Genomic DNA, 21688 nt, shown 5'->3' on the forward strand with positions numbered 1-21688 from the left:
GACCTTACACTTGGAAATCTTCTTGCCAAATTTCATATCTCCAATTAGATATCCAATAGGCATCTCTAACTTAACCTGTGCCCAACTGGGCTCTTGATATTTTACTCCAAACTTTCCCTGTTGTCTGTCAAGAACTGATAAAAGTTTGAGATTTTATCCTACTTCTAAGCTGACAGGGTAGCCTGTCATAGTTTCGTGGATGCTGGCAGAAGAGATGAGACAAAGTATTTTATTACTCATAGTGGTAGTTGTAGGCAGACTATCAGCATCAGCTCCAGTTCCAGTTCCCAGAGGACTGTGTGAAAGGGCCAGGTGACACCTGTACCTGCAGTGGATTGTACTATAGGAGAGGAGCTTAGAATACTGGAATCTTTTATAATGGAGCAAGTCAGCTGCAGTGGGGGAAAGGAGTAAACCTTTAGTTAGTTTTGTTCCCAGCACCCAGCATCTTAAACAGTGCTTGGCACCTGCGTGTAGTTAATATATGTTGTTGAATGAATGAATGAATGATTTATATAGTAAAGACATGGAATTCTATTTTCAGAATTTGTAGTGTATATTAGAAGTACTATAGTTAACACTGACAGCAAATGATGATTTAGAGATTGCTTTTTATTTACAGAGGATCAATGTAGCAGTTGTAGCTTATCAATTAGATCTACTTCCAGTAGAACCAGTTTATTGATGTTAAGTCATTCACTCAACAGATATTTGAGTGCCAGGCAAGGTGGGTAGGCATTGATGATACTCTGATATATGAGATATACACAGTCTCCATCTTATGGAACTTAACAACCCAGTTGTGGAGAGAGGCACTGAATAACAAGTTTAAATACTGTGGTGGGTATGTCTTTAGAAGTTCCTGTTGTAGGGGTTTCAAACTCGGATGCCTGCAACAGGCCAGCCAGGTTAGATATTATAAAAGAGTGAAGTGGGTGCATTGAAACTGTCGAGAGTAGAGGGAGCTGTGACGAACTGCGCAGAGCACATGCTCTGTAAAGGGTATAGCAACTGACAGCTCCATCTGATTGATGTCATATAGGAATGAGGGCTCACTGTTTCCTTATTTCCAAGTTTTTCAGGAGAAACTGAAAAATCTAGATTGTCATCTGAAACATCACAATTTTCTAAGGTACTGTGCAGTCTAAATTAAACGTAGTTTTGACCTATTGGGCCCTTCAATATAGGAAATACTATTAAGTGTAAGGGTCTACCAAGAATAAAACTCTGGGGGTGGAAGGGTGTTGTTTTCTCTTGATTACCCTATTTTCCTTTTGTTCCTTCTAAATTTTAATGTTATTCTCAGATCCTTCCATTTGTAATTATATACCTAGAGTTTTCTTCTGGCATAACTAACAAGGACAGATGTGGGTATAAAAATCATTAGAACATGAGATTTTTCAGAGAAAAAAAGCCTCTGGCTCCATCTTATTGGCTTTGTGTTATTGGACTAGCAGCTTACCTTCTTTCTCAGTTCTTAGTTTCTTCTTCATTTATAGAATGGGAATAACAGTTAAATTGCCTCATGATGTTATGAGAGTTAAATAATGGAAATGCTTTGTATATTGTCAGGGCTGTATGAATGCTGGGCTCTTTCCTTCTCTTTCCAGCTCCCCTTCCTCCTATTCTCCGCCCAGTCAAATGTACCTGACTCATTCTTTCATTGCATTGTACTAGATAGCACTTACAGATCCGATCATTTTGGCAAGCATTTATGTTAGTGTAATCCTCTTTAGGGATATTTTCACTTTCAAAAGGAACCCCTGGAGTTATCGCCTTAACCTAAAGTTACAAAACTCTAATGTACCACAGGCCAGTGGTGGGTCATTGGGTAGGCAGATCTTTCTTCTGACTCAAATCCCACAGCTAAATAAGTGCCTTTTCCACTTATTTTGAAGACAGTTTTCAAATGACATTGTTTTCTTTGGCAGTGATTGAAACCAGAATTTGCTGACAGCTTGGTATTTCCTTGTTGAATTGCTTGATGTCTGATGATAGACACAATGCAAAAAGACCATGGGTAATTTTATCCTTTACTTCCATCTTTCTTCTTCCTTCTCTAGGAAAACAAACTTGATAGGAGTAAACACTGTTAAAGCCCAGTCTTTCATAAACAAGTGCTTGTGTGTGTTGGGATGTTGGAGCTGTAGGTATCTAGGATACCATAAACATTTTCTGTGGCAAGAGACTTACGGTGCCTTTGGGGAAATCGTGAGTCTGGATAACCAGTAGCAGTGTCTTTCTTATAAAATAATAATTCTCAGTTGTGGTGGTGGATTGTTGGATGGCAAGGGAGAGAGGAATTACCTGGGGAAAAAACATCCTGTGTCTCTTTTTTTTAACTATTATGAAACATTTCAAAATATACAGAAAACTCGAAAGAGTAGTACAGTGAATAACCATGTGCCCATCATGTAGATTCACCTACTAATATTTTACCATGTTTTCTTTATATGTTTTTTGAAACACCTGAGTAATTTTGAATAAGGGCCGCATTAGAAGAATTATTACTCATTTTCTTAGGTGGGACAGAGGTGCTATGGTTATATTGGATAATATACCCATTTCGAGAATGTAAATGTGTTTACATTTAAGTAATGAGTGAAATGACATGAACACATACCACTGACTTTCAAACAGTTTCCCAACAAAAACATTTTAATAATCTTTCAAAATTGGATTTAATCAAGGATTATGTATTGCACTTTATTGTATTGTCTTTTAAATTCTAGACTGCCCCCTCTCCCATTTTTTTACTTTACATATGGAACACTATACAGGGAAATTAGCCAAAGAGTCAGTATCTCAGACTTTGTCTGATTGTTCTTTATGTTATTTTCCTTTTAGCTCCTGTTTTCTAAACTGGAAGTTAGGCCTTAAGATTTATTAGGTTAAAAGTTTTGGGCAGAGAATACTTTATAGGTGATGCCGTTTATTTCACATTGCATCACATCAAGAAACACATTAATGCCAATATTAGCAATGTCAAGATTTCTTCCTTGTCAAGGGATGTTTTCTCTTTTGATACTTTGGCACCATGTGAATATCCTGTTTCTCATCAACCTTTTATCAAGGATTTTGGCATACCTTTAGGATCCTTGGTGTATCAATTTTTTAATGTCGTACTTCTCAATTTTGATACTTTTTTCCTCCCAATCCTGATGAAAGTCTCTACTATTTTTGGGAAAGAGTAGTGTCCCTCAATGTGTTGGGTAAGAACATGGGTTGAAAACCAGGTTTACAGGAAGCATTTAATGGTATCCAATTTTATATAACATCTCCCAAGTTGGATTTTCAGTTCTTTGGAAAGAAGTACTAATTAGGCGCTGAGAGTCATTTATTGAATACAGATTTTGCCTGATAAAAATAATTTCTTGACTAGGAAACTTTTTTACTTGTCAGGTTATGTCAAAAAAGCTAGTAGTGTATGTTAGTTTTAACAAGACATTTAAAAAATACTTGTTTTTTCTTTTCCGAGCCATTTGGTTAATTCAAAAGTGTTTTAACAGTTCTGCTCTAAACACATTGATTATTCATTTTGCATTTACTATGTGAGGTCCTAGTCAGGTTGCTTAACACCTAGTAGAAGAGACAGATTGATAGACAGAAAGGATCAAGTATGCTATGTAGTATGTATAGGAAGCTGTGAGAGTTTTAAGGAAGTGCTGTGCAACCTGTAAAGAGATCTGACTACATGAGCAAATATTTGTTAGGTACTCATTAATTTAGTATTGGATTTCTCCAAAATATCTGGTACTGACTTCTAGGCCCTTTTTGATTATTGCAGATCCATTCTGAATTATGATTAGATTTAAAGTTTCTTAGTGATTGGTTGGGCATACTTCTTGTTCTAAGCAGAGATAAAATTTATCTGTAACTACTACTTCTGGATAAGTAGTTGCATTTCAACAACAGTTCTCCGACAACAACTGGGTGTCTACCAGTTCAGTTCAATTCTGATACTACCCAGAATAAATGCAGACCCTACAAATTAAAGGGCTCAGTTTTACAAGATTTGCCCCTACTTCAGATGCCCCCCAGAGTTATTCGCACTTCTGATGGACTGGCTTGATTACAAATTTGGGGGTATTTGTGACCCTTTTTTAGGTTTGATCATTTGCTAGAACAATTCACAGAACCTTTTTATAATAAAAGATACAAATGAACAACCCATACGAACGGGTAATGTAGGACAAAGTCCAGAAGAGTCTTTAACTTTGGAGCTTCTGTCCCCATGGAGTCAGAGTATAGTACTCTCTCAGGTCTTCAGTGTGTTCACCAACCAGGATGCTCTCAGAATTTTGTTATTTCGTTGAGGTTATTTTACAAAGGCGTGATTGATTAAATCTCTGGCGACAGGATTGAACTCAGTCTCTAGTCTCTTTTTTCTACCCAGAGGTCAGAAGGTGGGATGGGAGTGGGGGCCCAAGGCTGAAAAGTTCCAGCCTACTAATTATGTGTGTAGTTGGTTTTTCTGGTACCACCTTCCATCTTGAAGCTATCTAGGGCCCTCACTAGGGATCACCTTATTAGCATAACAAAGACAGACACTTCAAGGAATTTCAAGGGTTTTTGAAGTTCTGTGCCAGGAACTGGTCACAAAGACCAGATAGTTTTTCTTATATCATAGTAGTAGTGCCGGAGTAATGCTCTTAATAAACATGATAACTTACAGAACATTTTTACCCTAAAATGAATGGGAGAGGAGTTCATTTAGGCATCATTTTGAGTGGCTCTAGTGGATTTCTTTCCATTAGATACAGACTCAAAAAAATCAAAACATAGAGGTGGTTTATAGTGTTAAAGATTATTTTAGTTTTCATTTTACTATCTCAAATTCTCAATTCTTTAAAATGAAATATCATTTTATAAAGCTGATTTTGGCTTTGAATTATATGACATTTTATTTATACCTGTATTTACAAATGATTTGGGGCATGTTTAAGCAGGTAAATATAGTCTCCTCGAATATTACTGTGTTTATATAAATAGCTTATTTATCAAGCCATGTGTTGATTTCCATTTTTTGTATTCTTTAAAATGTATAGTCTAACCGTCGTCATAAGATGAAGTAGTATTAATAACAGCAGCAAAATTGTAATAATAGTAGTAGTAGTAATTATAATACCATACCTACCATTTATAGAATCACGTTTTCATTGTTTCATGTTATCTTTCTAAACAAATTCTAGGGGAGTTGCAAATATATATACCATCGATAAATTAAAAATAAGACAAATTAAGCATGGAAAAACAATGGCTTAATATAAGGAGGACTAAATAATGGCTTACCAAGAGGAAAAGTTAGTCTGTAGAAATACATGTCCTACCTTCATACATGGTTACTAAGGTCACCTGGCATCTCTAGAGCAGTGCTTTCCAAGGTGGTATTCAGTCAGGTGCAAGTTACGTTGTCATTACTTTAGTACTACCAATTGAAGCAAATTTAGGTTGGCTTAAAGCCACTCCTTCATTTTAATCTGATCACTGTTTTTGTGTGTGGGGAGAGGACAGGAGAGGTGAGGTTTCAGTTAAGTAGGAATTGTTTCACATGTGAACCGCATGCATGTCCTATCCTGGAAAAATCCAAGGAAAGCTGAGAGTTGTTGTTCTCCAGGGTAGATAACCCACAGATGGGAAGGAATGCCTGTATTTTATGATTTACAGATTATAAGATACCATTTCTTTTCCTTTTCATATCAACTTTCATAAATATAGTTTTCTTTTTATTCTGTCAGATCAATATCTGTTACTAGTTCTTTTATTTTCATGTGATTTTGAGAACATCTGGAGTGTTTTATAATACTTTTTAAATCTCGATTTGGAATTATAAATTTAGCATCCATTTAACAACTATGCCTTAAATTAGATTTGAACTGTATATTGATTTGGACATAGAAATATATGGTAAGTGGAATTCGTGGTTCCTGTTAGTAATCTTTTGATGTATGTAAGAAATGAGTTGAGAATTGAAGTGGTAATGTAGTCAAAACTCTAGAAATAGGTGCCTGAGGAAGTAATGAGCATGAATTGAGTTGGTCATGAAAGACATCTATGCGGAAAATATGTGATGATGAATTGGGTAGATACGGATTGGTGGCAAGCAGATGATTCTCCTCCCTTGAATTTCTATAATGTCTGAACTAGTTACCGCCCACTAAGTGCATTCTTCAAACAGAAATGTTAGCTAATAATCAGAAAATCCTGGGAAGTACAGTATTTGAAGAAATATAAACAAATGATTCCATATCATTCTCAAAGGAGGCACTATTAATGACCATTATTTATAATGTTTAGGTATAAATCATAGTAACAGATACATTATCTCTATATACAAAACTTTAACTTTTAGAAATGAGTTTTACGAAGATTTAGTTAATATTTTTTCTCTAATTTCCCTGATTCACAGGGATAAAATTTGTTCTGTGGATGGTTAAGAATGGATATATAGGAACGGTGGTTCCTATAGGAACTTTTACTCTGGTTCAGTGCCTAAATAACTTGATTGTGCATCAGAACCATCTTGGGGACTCTCCCGCTCACTCCCTAGTTAATATGGAACTTACATTATTATATGTTTATAAGAACATATACAAAAGTAGAATAATATGAGTATGGGGATTTTTAGCTAGGGTTTCTCTGAGACCTTCTGATTCATACTTAGTCAGAACCTGAAACTATTCAAGATAAATTCCCACACATATACACACCAGCTCACCAGCCAATTCTGATGCATAGCTGTATTTGGGAAGCATTGTTTTAGGGGAATCTCTAGAGAAATGTCTCAGAACAAATGCTATTTTAATGATTTATCACGACCTATAGTCATACCAACTTTAGATATCTAGATTTATTCTGACTTTCAGCATTTTTCTTAATTTTTAAATCAAATAAAATTGGAGTAGTTTCAGTAGTATTTTTTTAGAGCTACTAATTTGTTAATGTTTTCATATGAAATTAATGCTAAGTGAATTTCTTATAAAGAACTGCCATGCATTGTTAGAGCTTTTATTGAAAGCAAGTTTCCCAAACATTTTTTCTCTCCTGGTTGACTTGATTTATTCTACATTATATACATGGCAATCCAGATCTACAGAGTGGTTGTCATACCTTTTGTAACCGCAGTTGGAAGATTTGGTAAATCTGGAATGAATCTACACTGAGTCAGGAGCATCCTAGGCGCTCTTTTCCCCTTTTGTTTATCCCCAGCAGTTAACTTTTCCTTTGACTGCTTTGACTTATCATTGGTCAGGGTGCTGCTTTCTAAGGGCTATCAAATTGATAAAAGCGATACATTATTTTTTGTTTTAAACTATAATTAAGCTAAAAATATTCTATGCTAAGACGAATTTTAAAACTCCAGATGGAAATGTTTGTTTAGATGTGTCAGAAGCGATTATTCTTTAGAGTACCCAGCTATGTATTTCAGATATGCTGCTTTGTCAGGTGCAGGTAACAGATTGACCAGATAACTGTGTCGTAAATACTAATGGAGACATTTACCATCTTACGTAAGAGTGCTGGAAGAAGGTGGTTCCAGAGTTGTCTAATTCAGTATTCTAATTACGTCAGTATTCTAGGTCATTTTCTCTCTGATTCTTTTTTCCCATCACAGTCACAGATGGCTGCCATGGGTCTAAACATCATATTCATGAACAACAAAATCCAAGAGCCGGAAGGAGGAGCCAGACCTTCTCCACAAGTCTTCCTTTTTTTTCCGGGTGGAAAATCTTTCTCTGCAACTCCCAGCAGACTTTCTCTTATGTCCCATTAGCTTAAACTGGTTACATATCCAGTCCTAAATTTTGTCAGTAACTGTACTGACAATAGTACATGGGATTCCCATTATCACCTTAGAACAATATTGGCTCACCCAGTGGAATTGGAAGAGGGACCCACCCAACTTATCCCATTACTGTATCATATTAAATTAGAGTTTTGTCATTACAAAAGAGGCAGAAGCCGATGGGTAGGCATTTATTAGTATATGTCAAACTACAGTAATGTAGTTATAGTGTGACATCTTCTATATAACTAAGAGGTATTCCCATGCAAAATGAAATTTTGGTATTTTAACCTTTAAAACAGAAGCATATTCATTTGAAAAGCATATTATCCTCTCTGGGCTACTTCATTATTGGCATAAGAAGCTGATGTCATGGCATTTAATCTAATATATTAGTTGCTTACTGTTCTAAGTTTTGTCGGGTACAGTCAGTTTATTTCCTTCTGAACTTAAGCTCCTCAGTTGCTTTACATGGTTTTGGCAGTAGTTTCCGATGCTTTTTAAAAAATTGGTCCTTGTTCTTCTAGGTGGATTCTCCACAGTTTTCCTGGTGCGGACTCATGGTGGAATCCGCCATGCTTTGAAACGAATGTATGTCAATAACTTGGCAGACCTCAACATTTGTAAAAGGGAAATTACAATTATGGTAAGTGAAAGAGTATTTCTGTTAAAAAAATTGTGTATTTTGTTTTGGTTTTGCACTATAACATTAATCAGCTTTTAGACAAACTGCTTATCAGTTTACACACACTTAGAAAAACTTTGAAGATCATTAAATTAATGTGGAAAATTATCTTGGAATTTGTAGTACATTTCTTATAGCTATACTTAGGGCTAAATATAGCCAACTCCTTCCTGTCCTCTTTCTTCTCTTCCTTACTGTATATAATGCAAGCTACTTTGCTATTTTTTTAAAAATACATTTTAATTATGGATAATTTTGAGAGTAGAAAAATTTAGAGAATTATGTAATAAATACCAATTTACTTACTACCTAGCTTAAGAATTAAAACCTTACATATGTAGTTGAAATGTTCTGTATATTCTGCTCCAAACGTATCTCTATACTTTTCTCACCCAAAAAGAAACCACTGTCCTGAATTTGGTGTTTACCATTCCCACGGGTGTTCAGTACCTTCACTGTATGTGTTTGTATTCACAGACAATAATTAGTTTTTATTTTTAAAATCATGCTATAAAGTTTTTTTTTTTTTTTGGGTATACTCTGCAATATATATCTTTCAGTAAGAGAAAAAGTTTTTTTAAATATTAGGAAAAATGAAAAGAATTTTAATAGACCATTAAAGAAAATTTCTGTAGCTCAGTTAACTAAACATTAAAATAGTACAAAATAAAAATTTCTTTTTTTTCTACAGCTGCTTATTCTCAGTGCTCTGGATGGCTTCGTGTTCATGTTCTCTTGCTCTCCCTTCTCCTCTCTTGTCTTCCTCCTCATCCGGTGTTTATCAAATGCTAATATATATGTTTAAATTTTTTTTATTGTCGTTCTTACTTATCCAACTGCTAAGAGGGGGATTTCTTATTTTTATCAGCTTCTTTATTAACATACATATTTTGATCCCTTTTATTTGAAGATGGTGGGCACATTTATACAATATGACTTTTCTGAATTCTGCTTTTATTGTTCCTATTCTTTAGCTAGACTAGAGTTGATTAGGCTTTGAGACTTGCTTTTTTTAAGGTAAGGCTATGAGCCAATAGAGTGAAAAGATTTACTCCAAGGTAATGTGGGAGTCTTAGACTAAGTTAAGGCTATGAGCCAATAGAGTGAAAAGATTTACCCCAAGGTAATGTGGGAGTCTTAGACTAAGTTCTCTAACTTGAGCCCAGATATGGTACTTCCTTTTAATAGACTGTATAATTTTGAGACATAAAAATGTAGTTATCATCAACCGTAGCAACATTCAAATTCTATGCTTTTGAACAAGATATTTTAGGGAGCTAGCTCTTCAGAGCAGGTGTCTTCCAACTTTTCTTGACAACCCATCCGCTATTATGTATGTTGATTTATGAATTATTCACATGTTCAGCTGCAATTAGCAAATACCTCAAATTATATTACAAAGTTAAAACTAGGTTTATTATTGATAGTGGATGTGAATTCATTTTAAATAGTATTCTTAATCATTGTTTTTTAATTTCTAGATGGACCTAATTATATCATGATTTTTAACCTCATTATATGCTAATAACTATCTTACACTAGAAGCCAAAAGTGTCAGATTTGCCATTTTCTTATTTCCTTACTCTTGTATTATTAGTATTTATAGTTTCTTTATAGAAATCTTTTTTAGCTACTTGTTCTTTTTTTAGGTTATTTTGTTAAAAGTATATACATTAAAAATATATTTAACTAGTTACACATTAATTGCAATATGTTGTATGTAAAACAAGCAAATGAGAATACAGTTGTTCTCATTATTCTCAAATTAGAGCTTAATTTCTTTACTTTTTTAGAAAAAAACAAATATAAATAGAAACTCTGATATTTTATTTTTGAGTCCTTAAAGACTATCTTACATATTCACATTGGGAGACTTACTTTTGGGTGAACAATCTTTCTTCTTGATTGAATTGAAAAATAAGTGTTTACTGAATATTTACTTGTCAGAAAATTATAGTCACATGTAAATACTTTCCATTGGAATTGTGGAAACCTTTTTGAAATATGTCAGATTCCATACTAATGCTTAATTCTTACTTTTCGAAATTCTCTGAGTACATCAGACTTCAAATCATTATTAATGATAGAGCTTTAAAATGTACATTTTCTGATTCTGATTTTTTTTCCCCCCAGAAAGAGCTGTCTGGTCACAAAAATATTGTGGGTTATTTGGACTGTGCTGTTAATTCAGTTATTGATAATGTATGGGAAGTGCTTATCTTAATGGAATATTGTCGAGGTAAGTACTTTCTGCATTTGTTCTATACTAAAAAAACATTGGCCTTAAAATGGGTTACTGGGTGTCTTAGTTTCTCCCAGGGCAGCTGTCACTTTATTCTAGACATTTATTGCAGTCTCACCTTTAATTATCTGTCTAGTTAAGGAATGTTGTTAAAACTATTTAAAACCTAGTCATAGTTGCTGCAATGATGATATGAGCAGGTAAATGGACAAAGAAAAATGCTATTGGGTTTAAAACAAGAAGTCTAAGCAAGTAAAGAGCATTACACCTCATGCTCCTTTATACATTTCTTTTATAATCCAAGAAAATCATTATGTATCAATATTAGTGTTATAAGGTTTTTTCTCCAGTGTTCTACCATGTTATCTTTTAACATATTAAATATAATAAATTTAGAGGATGTATTTTGAGCTAAAATTTTTATAAACTTGTATTATTTGGTATTTGGGATTTTTTAAAATAAATATCAGAAGCTATAAAATCACATTTTATTTGGACTTAATGTGGTATTTTTAAATAAATAATTACCCGTATAGTATGCTGGAAGAACAATAATAATAACTTTTAAAAAAATCCCTGAATTTTTTTTTACTTTCATGTGTGAAGGGGCCAGTTAATCAATTTCCTGCAAATCTGCTCTTAAAAAAAAAATCAGACTGTATCTGGCAATTTTGGCTCTAGGGAGTCTTGATTTATATTTAGATTCTCTTAAAATGGTTATGATTATTAAGTATTTTACCAGGAACTCTTGTCATTTCCTGAAGGTTGGAGGAGGAGGATGATGATGGTAGTGGTGATGGAGAAAATATAGTCTCATTTACTCCAGTCTTCTAAGGAGGGAAGGACAGTGAATTAATGTTATAATATCTATTGCAATGTATTTAAACTTATTTCCATATGTAATTTAAGAAGTTAGATGTTTTCATAATTGTTTTCTTCATATCTCACATACTCTTACTGTAAAGCATTTTGACCTCTTTAAGGAGAAGAAACTGATTTTTTTTTCCTGCCTCAGTTTCCTAAATTCTAGCATTTATGTTACTGATTCTTAACTGGATTATAGTTGAGTAATAGCCTTTGGCTCCTTGTAAGTTTTTAAAGATAACTTAATTGGGCATAATTAAGATAACTTATTTGGGCATAAACCTTGGATAAGTTTAATTAATTGTCATCCAGAAGACATTTTAAAAGGGGAACCAAATGAACTTCCAATTTATAGGGAACAAATTGTTTTATGGAAGGCATTCTTTTGCTTTTTAAAAATTAAGAGAAAAAATTTATCTTGTTTGAATCAGCAAGATTTATTTTACATGGAATTTTTATTTTTATCAGTTATTCATGTATATATTAAAAAGTCAAATAGATCTGTTAAACTATGGCTGAGTCAATATCCTCCTGCCCCATCCGTCTTCTCAGAGGTAGTCCCTTTAAAATCCTTGAGATGCTACTTCTCATATTTACTTCCATATTTCTATACTGCATTATGTAGAGGAGAATCTGTAAGTTCAGTGAGATCCTTAGATTATGAAAGAGAAGGAACTTAGAAAATCAGGGGTAGTATGTGACTATGAGCTCTTTAAAGCTTGCCAGTGCTGATTTTCTGTTTTAGATAGTAGCTCCAAGAAAAGATGAGGATTTTATTGTCAGTGTAATATATTCTCAGTTTTTAGATTAAATTAAAAATCAGCGATTAAATTATTTTATTTGTCACTAAACTGTGACATGTAATACTCTGTAATTACATTTTCTTCTACTTCTTTTTACTTTTCCCGCAGTTAATAATTTTCCCAATTTTCATTTGCCTAATTTCTTTCATACTTATTAGTATTTTATTTATCCCCATATTCCTCAATGGAAGTGTAAATCTTTATGCAATATGTTTAAACATTTTAATATTTGTGTAATTTAAATTTTTCTTCCCCTAGAAACTTTTGAGTCTTCCTCCTATCCTTTTGTGGGGAGACTTCAGTTCTGCTTAATTTGAACAGCATTTAGCTGTCATTCTGGGAATTCTCTTTGCCTTCCTCCTATCTTGGACTCTGCTATTCATGCCTACTACTTGTTTTTAGTACTGCCTTTGGTAGAGTACATTTTTTAGTAGCTTTCTGATAATAGGTTTATGATAGAAAACATTTTTGAAACCTTGCATATATAAAAATATTTTTATTCTACATCCATATTTGTTTGTTAATTTGGCTGGTTAAAGAGTTGTAGGCTAGATATAATTTTTCTCTAGTTTTGAAGGCATCATTTCATTTTTCTCTAGTGTTTCTATTGAAAGTTTGGATGTATTATGATTCCTCAATTTTTTTAATGTGACCTTTTTTTTTCCGTGGAATCCATTGCCATTGAATCTTTCCTTTTTGAATCTTTGCTTTATCTCCAGCATACTCAAATTTCAAGATATACGTGCCTTGGTTATAGGTCATTTTGGTATCTTTTTGCTGGGCACTCAGTTTTTTTCTCTTATTTTCTCTGTTCTTTCTTTTTGGACTTTTAATTTTTTCAAATATTGGTCTTCCTAGATTGATTGAGCCTCTGATTTTCCTTTTTTATTCTACTTATGTCGGGAGCATTTCTTCATTGTATCTTTCAGATCCTCTATAGAATTTTGTATTTCTGCTATGTTATTTTTAATTTCCAGAACTCTTTCTTGTTCTCTCAATGTTGTTCTTTGTTATAACACAGCTTTCTCTTGTTTTAGGTGCAAATCTTCTGTTGTCTGCAGATAATACAGCTTATAAAAAGATTTTTGTTCCTTGTGTTTCTTTTTTCTGAAAATTTTTCTTTCTTTTTAAAAAAATTATTATTGTTATTTATGCCTATAGCACCTGGTCTTCCTAGGTGGTCTCCCATCCAAGTACTAACCAGGCCCGACCCTTCTTAGCTTCCGAGTTCAGACATCAGGCTTGTTCAGGGTAGCATGACTGTAGACCAAGGATCATGGCTCCACAGGGGCGTAAACCCAGGATCTTCTGTGTGTAAAGCAGATATGCTTTGATTTCTTTACCTGGAAAATGATATTTCAAGAATGTGAATGAAGAACACCAAGAAAACATTTTTCATTTTGTTTAGTTGTTGGTTAAAAGGAGTCAGGGTGTCTGACAGGAGGATGAAGGAAATGGTTACCTGGTCAGGCGCCTCACTCTTAAGAGATACCCTGACAACCAGATAGACCTGAGTTTTCTGAAAGTCAGAGATTGATAGATAAAAGTTAATGTTCTTCTGCTTTAAAATTCTAAGAAAAATTGTTTCAGAAAATACATGAGAATGCTGTTCAATAATAAAAGGAACAGGTGTATGCCTATGCACCTTCTTACAGATTACGGAGTAGCAAATATTCTTTTATCCAACTTTGTTAAAGTATCAAGTTAACATAAGCCTGCCTTTTTAAATTCTCAAACTTGTTTTTTATCAGAATGTTTTCTGAATTAATCACGTATTTACTTGTGTTCTAAAAATATACTGATAGTTCTTAATAATTAAGAATTATTTATTAATATAATAAATATATTACAATATGCTACAATAATATTGTCAGTTATTATAGCATATTGTCAATTACTGTAGCATATTGTAATATATAATAATCCTTTCAGGGCTCATATATTGTTGTTTGGTTTTAGTTAAGTTGCTCTGGCCATTATTTCTTACCTGGTTTAGAGCATTAACTTCTTAACCTAGCTGTTCATTTCTACTCTTGTGATTTCCTTATTCCCTAGTCAAGGATCTCTTTTAAAAAGTCAAATCAGGAAATTTCCTTGGTTCTTAAGTTAAAATCTAAAGTGTTGCTGATTGCTGTCTGCCTTGTCAGTCTCATCTTACCTTACTCTTCTCTGCTTCCTAGACTATATCCACATTGGCTTTCTTTAAGTTATTCAAAGTCATTAAACTCTTTCACAAACTGGAGGCCTTTGTACATGCCACTTGCTATCGCTAGCATGCACTTGTCCGAAATGTCTGCCTGGTTAATTCTTGCCAATACTCGATTCTCAACATAAATATCACTTCTTTAGATAGCCTTATCAGATACTCTTCTCCCCATCCTGCTTCACCAATTTAAATTTAGGTTTCTCTCATATTATCCTTATTGTACATAATTATGACATGATTTATTTTCATGATCGTTTAACATTTATCTCTGCTTGTAGACTAGAAATTTCGTGATAATAGAAACTTTATTTTTGTTCACCATTGTTTACCCAATAACTAGTACAGTGTGGAATAACTGTTTTTCCAAATCTGTGATCATGTCAATTTTAAGGTACACCCTGATTTTAGAGATGTAAATATGTGAAAAAAATGTATTTCATTGAATCAATACATTATAGTATAATAAGCTCACCCTTATATGAGAGCCAGTTCTCCAGTACCTGAGACCATAAAGGCATTTCTTAATTTGTTTGTGATCAATTGCATTTATTAAAAATATGTCCTCAAAATTATTTTTTTGGTTAGCTGGGCAGGTAGTGAATCAGATGAATAAGAAGCTGCAGACAGGTTTTACGGAATCAGAAGTGTTACAGATATTCTGTGATACCTGTGAAGCTGTTGCAAGGTTGCATCAGTGTAAGACTCCAATAATTCACCGCGATCTGAAGGTACAACTTTAGAGAACTTATGGATTAATATGTTTTAAACTTTCAAGTTAAAATATTCCTGGACTTGTATTCATCTAACCCAGTTTTTTTTTTTATGCCAGCACTGAGATTGGTCTCTATCCCTGCTACATTTCCTGAGGCTATCTAAAGACTGACTAGAATTTGGTGGTGATTGTCTTTAAGGTCACTTTATCTTACCTGTTTGTAGACCCTTACCTGTGTATAGACCCTTACCTGTTGTATATGGTACCCACTTGCTACACTGGAAAAAATTTCCAAAGGAGATTGAACATTACTTATATCATATTGCTAGAGATACCAGTGCACGTATTTTAGAGAATCGTAGATGTCTTTGTTGATAGCCATAAACACTAGATTGCAAAAGTTCCTCTTCCTGAAATTCTTTATGCCCAGATAGCCCATGGTTAACCTTTCCCTCCTTCAAGTCTGCTCAGATTCACTTTCTCAGTGAATTCTGTCTTGTACCACTTTATTTATAATTACAACCTTCATTCCCATTCTCCACCTGCTCTTGCCTTTTATTATCACTTGTCACTTTCTAAGGTACTATATAATTTGCCTATGTATTATTCCTATTGTTTTTTTTCTGTCCTCTCCCATTTGAATGTAAGCTCCATGTGGGCAGGGGTTTTTCTCTTATATTGATATATCTAAGCATTTAGACCAGTGCCTGGCACATAGCTGGGTCTTAATATTTAACAAATGAGAGTGAATCTCAATTCTGACCGATTATACAAAATTTATGAAAAGTGATAATAAAATGCTCTTAAGATAAAAGAGAATAGAAGATGTCAGTTAGAATATAGGTCGTTAACCATGAAACTATCCAGGGAAATCTGTGGTAAAAGGATACAAGTTAAGGCAAAATTGAAATGTATGACTACAGACCTCCATCCCTTAATTTGGGTGATCAGTATAGTTCACTTTAGGTTATTAAAAATTATTAAAACTCATTAACTTTTTTCATATAGATGTTTTCACCAGAGTTGTCTTGATTTAAAACCAGAAAAGATGTAGTGGCCATATTTCATATGCTTAGTTCTTTTTTCACATGTGTCAGTTTATGCATGCCTATGTTTAAGTAGATTTTCTTGTACAGCTTTTATATGTAAATCTTTAAAAAAGCAGACTAAAATAAAATATAGAAGAAAAATTAAAGCAATAATGTATTTTGATAGATTGGAGAAGAATTGAATTACTCATCTAAGACTATCAAAAATAAAAATTATTGTGGAAAATGTGATAAAAATAGTATCATTAATTGAATGATTACCTTCTTCCAGTCATTTTTAAACAATCTACATGTTTTTATTCATTTAATTTTTACAATCCCATGTAACAAATATCATTATTGTTTGCATTGTATAGATATGGAAACTAAGGAACAGAGTGGATGAGCAGATTGTCAAGGGTACACATGCTAGTAGGTAGCAAAGTTAGGTGGTTAACCCACCTTTTCCTGTTCTAGAAACTGCATGAAATTTGTTTAGTTACTACAACTCTGATCTCCAAGTTAAGGGGTAAAGTCAGTCTTTTCAGTGTGATATTTTAGATAAAAATTGTATTAGGAGTCGATTAGAGGTAGAATTTTAATTTTTTTTTTTTTTATTGCTTGTCTATAGATAAGCTAAAGTGGCAGAAATGGAGAAGGAGGGAGGTATAGTATGGACTCTGACTGCCACTAGTTACTGTCTTTCCCTGAAGCAGTTTTAGAGAAGATTTAGGGTTTCTTGGCCTCTGCAATAATCATCCTGGGAAGGGTGAAATACTTCTCTGTTCTAGTAGGATAAGCAGTAGACATAGTAGAGTATATTTTTGGTCTGATTCATTTGTCTTTTCTCATAATTTGAGGGAGTATGTGTGTGTGTGTGTGTATAAAACAAACCTGTCAGTGTTTATTGTATAAAATTATGGTTGTAAAAGATGATTTTCATTTTGAAAATACTACTAATAATTGATTTTCTTTTCTTAAGGTAGAAAATATTTTGTTGAATGATGGTGGAAACTATGTACTTTGTGACTTTGGCAGTGCCACTAATAAATTTCTTAATCCTCAAAAAGATGGAGTTAATGTAGTAGAAGAAGAAATTAAAAAGTAAGTGTCCATCTTTATTGTGCTTTGTCTCATGGGAGTTTTAGTTAATTTGGGTCTGTGACCAGCTCTGCTAATAGAAATTTTTATATATTTCATTTATAGATTTCTTTAAAATATTTCTGTATCACAGAAATCGATTAATTTAAGTCTGCTTTAATTCAATAGAAAATACATTTTACTATGGATACAAGTATTTCATCTACCTTGTAAACATTTATCAAGAAAGTTGTTAAACAAGCTATAGTAATTAGTGGAATCATTAAAGAGTTTAAAGTGATTATTGAGATCAGTTAAGCATCTTTGATTTTACTAACACTGAGGGTTTGTTCTTGTTAGGAAAACAATATTTGAAAACATTTAAGCTTTTATTTTGTATTTAATAGTAATAAGATTGACTTCTGTATGCATTGAAAACAATGTGGAAAATGTGTTACTTTGTAATAGTGTATTGGAAAGCTCTGTTTGAAAAATAAGTCATATCTGCTTTATGTTTTCTTAATCTTGTACATTCCCTGGTTGCTAGAGTTCCTGGAAAACGTCTCTTGACTCTCTTGCTTTCTAGTTTTATAAAACAGAAGTGTTTGTAAATCTTAAACCACCTTAGTAAAATGGTACAAAAATATCAGTCAGAATAGGACTTTTTATGTAGTTGCCTTTTCTAAGTTGCATTCTCACTTCATAAATTCTCAATTGTTAAAGACTATCTAGGGTCTCTTACTTGAACTGCAGTATGTATTTTGAAATAGCTCAAGTAGAGCTGATAATACTCTGGTTCAGTTATATAAGAAACACTATGGATTTTAGAGTACATATTCTACTTGGAACACTTAGCCTGTGATGATTATGTTAGATTCCATAAAAAGAAACTCTTTAGTAAACATATAAATATCCTGAGGAATTCAGGAACAATAAATTATTGAGTTGGCTTCTTGGGAATATACTTTTTTAAAAAATGATTGTATTGTGGTATTTAATGGCTGCTATAGGATTCTGCTCAAGCATCTCTGACTTGCCTGAACTTTTATCTCTTGCTGGGAGATCTGAAGTATAGTTAAGTTTCAGTGAATTTTGCATTTGTGATGAACTCAAGCTGTGAAGGGTTTTTCTGCCCTTTGGCCCAATTGAGGAGTAAATGGTCTAACCATTTATTCAATTTTCAGATATTTTGTCAAGGCCTACAGTGTGGTGGACATGGTTATTGGTGCTGCAGTTTAGCAGTGAACAAAAGTTCTGCCCTCATGGCAGTTTATATCCTGGTTTCTTAGATTGCTACTCTGTAGTAGTATCATTCATTATATCCCACAAATCAGGGTAGTTGGAAGAAGTAAGGTGGTAGAATGTTAACCTTTAAGGTACTTCATGTAAAATAAAATGTATAAACACTCAAAATGAATTTTAAATTATGCCGTGATAGAGGAAGTCCTTCTGTATCTTGATCCTTTCTGCCATGAAATTAAACACTGTTTCATTAAAATATTTTGTTCATAATGTATTTGGGGTTTTTATAGTGATAAACATTTATTCACAGTATCTTGTAACTCCAAATAGCTTATGATGGTGGTCAGTATTAGAATTGTACTTAGTGTAGTTAGAATTATGGCACCTAGATTATTTTTAAAACAAGTTATAAAAACAAATCTAAAGGAGATACACTGCCATGTACAAGGAAGTATGTTAGAGTCCTAAAAACAAACTCCTTAGTAAACATATAAATTAATTTTTTGAGAGGATGGAAGTTTTACTTTAAAATTGACTAAAATATTTTGATAAAGATTTTTATAGTCAAATCGTATTATTTTAAATAAATTCAAGTAAAACTGTTTCCAATACATTGTCTTTATTTAAGATTTTTCTGTTAAAGAAAATTAAGATTTTTATCGTTAGAGATACTGTCGCACTTGAATAAAAATGTGTATATATGCTTTGTATTGTTTGATTTTTGATAGACTTTAATGAGCTTTTAAAAATAGTATTACTTTTCTATAATGTTAATGAACAAAAGGGTTTTTTTGGGGGGGGGGCAGTATTTTATGTTGAAACAATGTAGTGTCTGTCTTTTTAAATTATCTCCACTCCATTTCATGTATTTACTGCCAGGTATACAACTCTGTCATACAGAGCCCCTGAAATGATCAACCTTTATGGAGGGAAATCCATCACCACCAAGGCTGATATCTGGGTAAGGCCAAGAAAGGTTCATGTTTTCTCTAATCAAATTAAAAAAATATATATGGGTTCAGTTGATTATTTCCTCCCTGCTCCTCAAAAGGGATTTCCTAATAAGTAGAAGAGTGGTGTACAGTAGAGCTGCTTATTCAGGAGACAAAAAATATTAGAACATTTCATCTTCATAATTCTGAGATAGAAAGCTTAGGTATAAAAAGACAAATAAAGGACTTCCATATGATGTAACTTTTTACCACAGTACTTTTTAGAGTTTAGGTTATGTATGAGTGTTAACATTTTTTTGATTCAGTGGAATTTTGATTGATTACTTTATGGAAAAGCTGGACATAACTCATAAGTAATTACATTTGATAATTTTCTAGAGTATTGTAGGATCTTTTCAATGGAAGTTACATGAGTAACACTTTTTTTCTAATTCTAAACATGCCATTGACTAACTTCTGTATATTGAAATTCTGTATCATTTAGCATATATACCTGTATTGAATTATTGAGACAGATTGTATTTCTGTATAGTTGAACTTTATGCTAGAACGTCAGTACCTCTTTAGAATTTATTTCATAAATAAAATATATTTGGCTATATTTACTAAACTGCAGGAAAGTATTTTAAATTTGAATTCATTTAAATTCAACCAATATTTAGCTATATATGTACTGCTATGTGAGGGATAGAGGAAAAAATTCCTTTGGAAATACTTGTAGACTTTACAAGAAAAATCATGTTTACTTTGTTTTTAAAACAACGTTCAGAAAGCAGTCTAGCATAATTCGTGAAACCAAATGAATATCTCCTTGGTTCCCTTTTCCTGGCCTCCTCCTATAAAGGTTGGGATACCCCCAAATTCCTGCAAGGTTATAAAAAAAAGATATCTTTGATATCTTTTCATCTGTCTACATAATATATACTTTTTCACCAAACAGTAGTCCTTAAATCTTGTGGTGGTTCAGTTTTTAACCATATACATAATTAAATCAAACCATGAATAAGTTCAATTTAGCTTTTATAACTCAGATTCAGTTTGTTTTTCTCAGCATTAACATTTGACTCATCAAATGGCTTATAGTATAACACAGAAAGCAAATTCAGTTGGATCTTAATTTATAAAATGAAGGTATTAGAAGAGATGGTTGTGGAAGTCTTTTCTGGCCTATTTTTTGACTGCTTTTGAAATTTAAATTACCTAAAAAAATATTTCAACAGCAGATGAAACAACAGACAACTTAGCTCAACTACTGCTTTGAAATCATCAAAGGTTGATTTAAGAAAAAATTAGTCTCTAAGCACATGATTGTTATCCAGTATTTTAACAAAAAGAAGAGAGAATCTTTTTGTTCATTTTTCATGATCTTAGTAAGCATCACAAGCAGCATATTAATTTGTCTGTGATACATTTTATACCATTTATAGATTAGTATATGGGGTAGTATTTCTATAATGGATAGCTAAGTATAGCTGTGGGATTACAGATACTCAAAGATAAAATAAGAAGCAAAAAAGAATCAGAAAACAATCTATGTTTATATGCTTGACAGAGATGATGCCATTTTTATCTTTGCTCAGGTAAAACAAGTACGCTATAACATTTTAGGTGTGAATTCTAGAATATCCAGAAAAATATTTAATTCATATTGGTCAAGAATTATATTTCTGGTCCTGTTTCAGGATAGTACTGATTCTGAGAGTTGTGATGTTGAAATTATTCATTTAGCACTTTTTATTTGGATGAGATTTGTTTTTATTTTTATTTTTGCTTGGAAGCTTTCATTGTAGGTTATTTTTACCCTGAGATCTGTGATGTTGATTTTATTAAGCATTAGGAAATTCACTTGAGAGGTGTTTTATGTTACTTTTTAATGAAGAAAACGGAAGATGGTGATAGCCTTCAAAATCAGGTCATTTGTTTCCTTCTGTTTTTTGAACAATTCTCATTGTATCAAATGGATAAAGAGGGAAATGCCTTTGGTGTGAAAAAAAAATTAGGACACCTCATTGTGTTCACAATGTGTGAGTATTTCAGATTTATGTTTTTTAAGTATACTGACATTGCTGTCTAAAATTGTTATCTGG

At 32.8% G+C, this 21688-nt stretch overlaps 1 protein-coding gene and 1 pseudogene across 3 annotated transcripts in view; one reads left to right on the top strand and one right to left on the bottom strand.

Annotated features, from left to right (window-relative positions):
* The window catches only part of BMP2K (BMP2 inducible kinase), a 113215-nt gene that overhangs the window by 37294 nt on the left and 54233 nt on the right, over positions 1 to 21688 (top strand). For all 3 annotated transcript variants that reach the window (XM_039845537.1, XM_039845538.1, XM_039845539.1), the window contains exons 2-6: positions 8314 to 8432; positions 10605 to 10710; positions 15172 to 15314; positions 17309 to 17430; positions 19528 to 19609. In XM_039845537.1, coding sequence (XP_039701471.1) covers positions 8314 to 8432; positions 10605 to 10710; positions 15172 to 15314; positions 17309 to 17430; positions 19528 to 19609 — 572 coding nt within the window. The remainder of the gene's footprint in view (positions 1 to 8313; positions 8433 to 10604; positions 10711 to 15171; positions 15315 to 17308; positions 17431 to 19527; positions 19610 to 21688) is intronic.
* Positions 13533 to 13648, bottom strand: LOC120588602 (uncharacterized; annotated as a pseudogene).

The sequence above is a fragment of the Pteropus medius genome, unplaced genomic scaffold, assembly GCF_902729225.1.
Source record: "Pteropus medius unplaced genomic scaffold, Ma_sr-lr_union100, whole genome shotgun sequence".
NCBI classification, from domain to species: Eukaryota; Metazoa; Chordata; class Mammalia; order Chiroptera; family Pteropodidae; genus Pteropus; species Pteropus medius.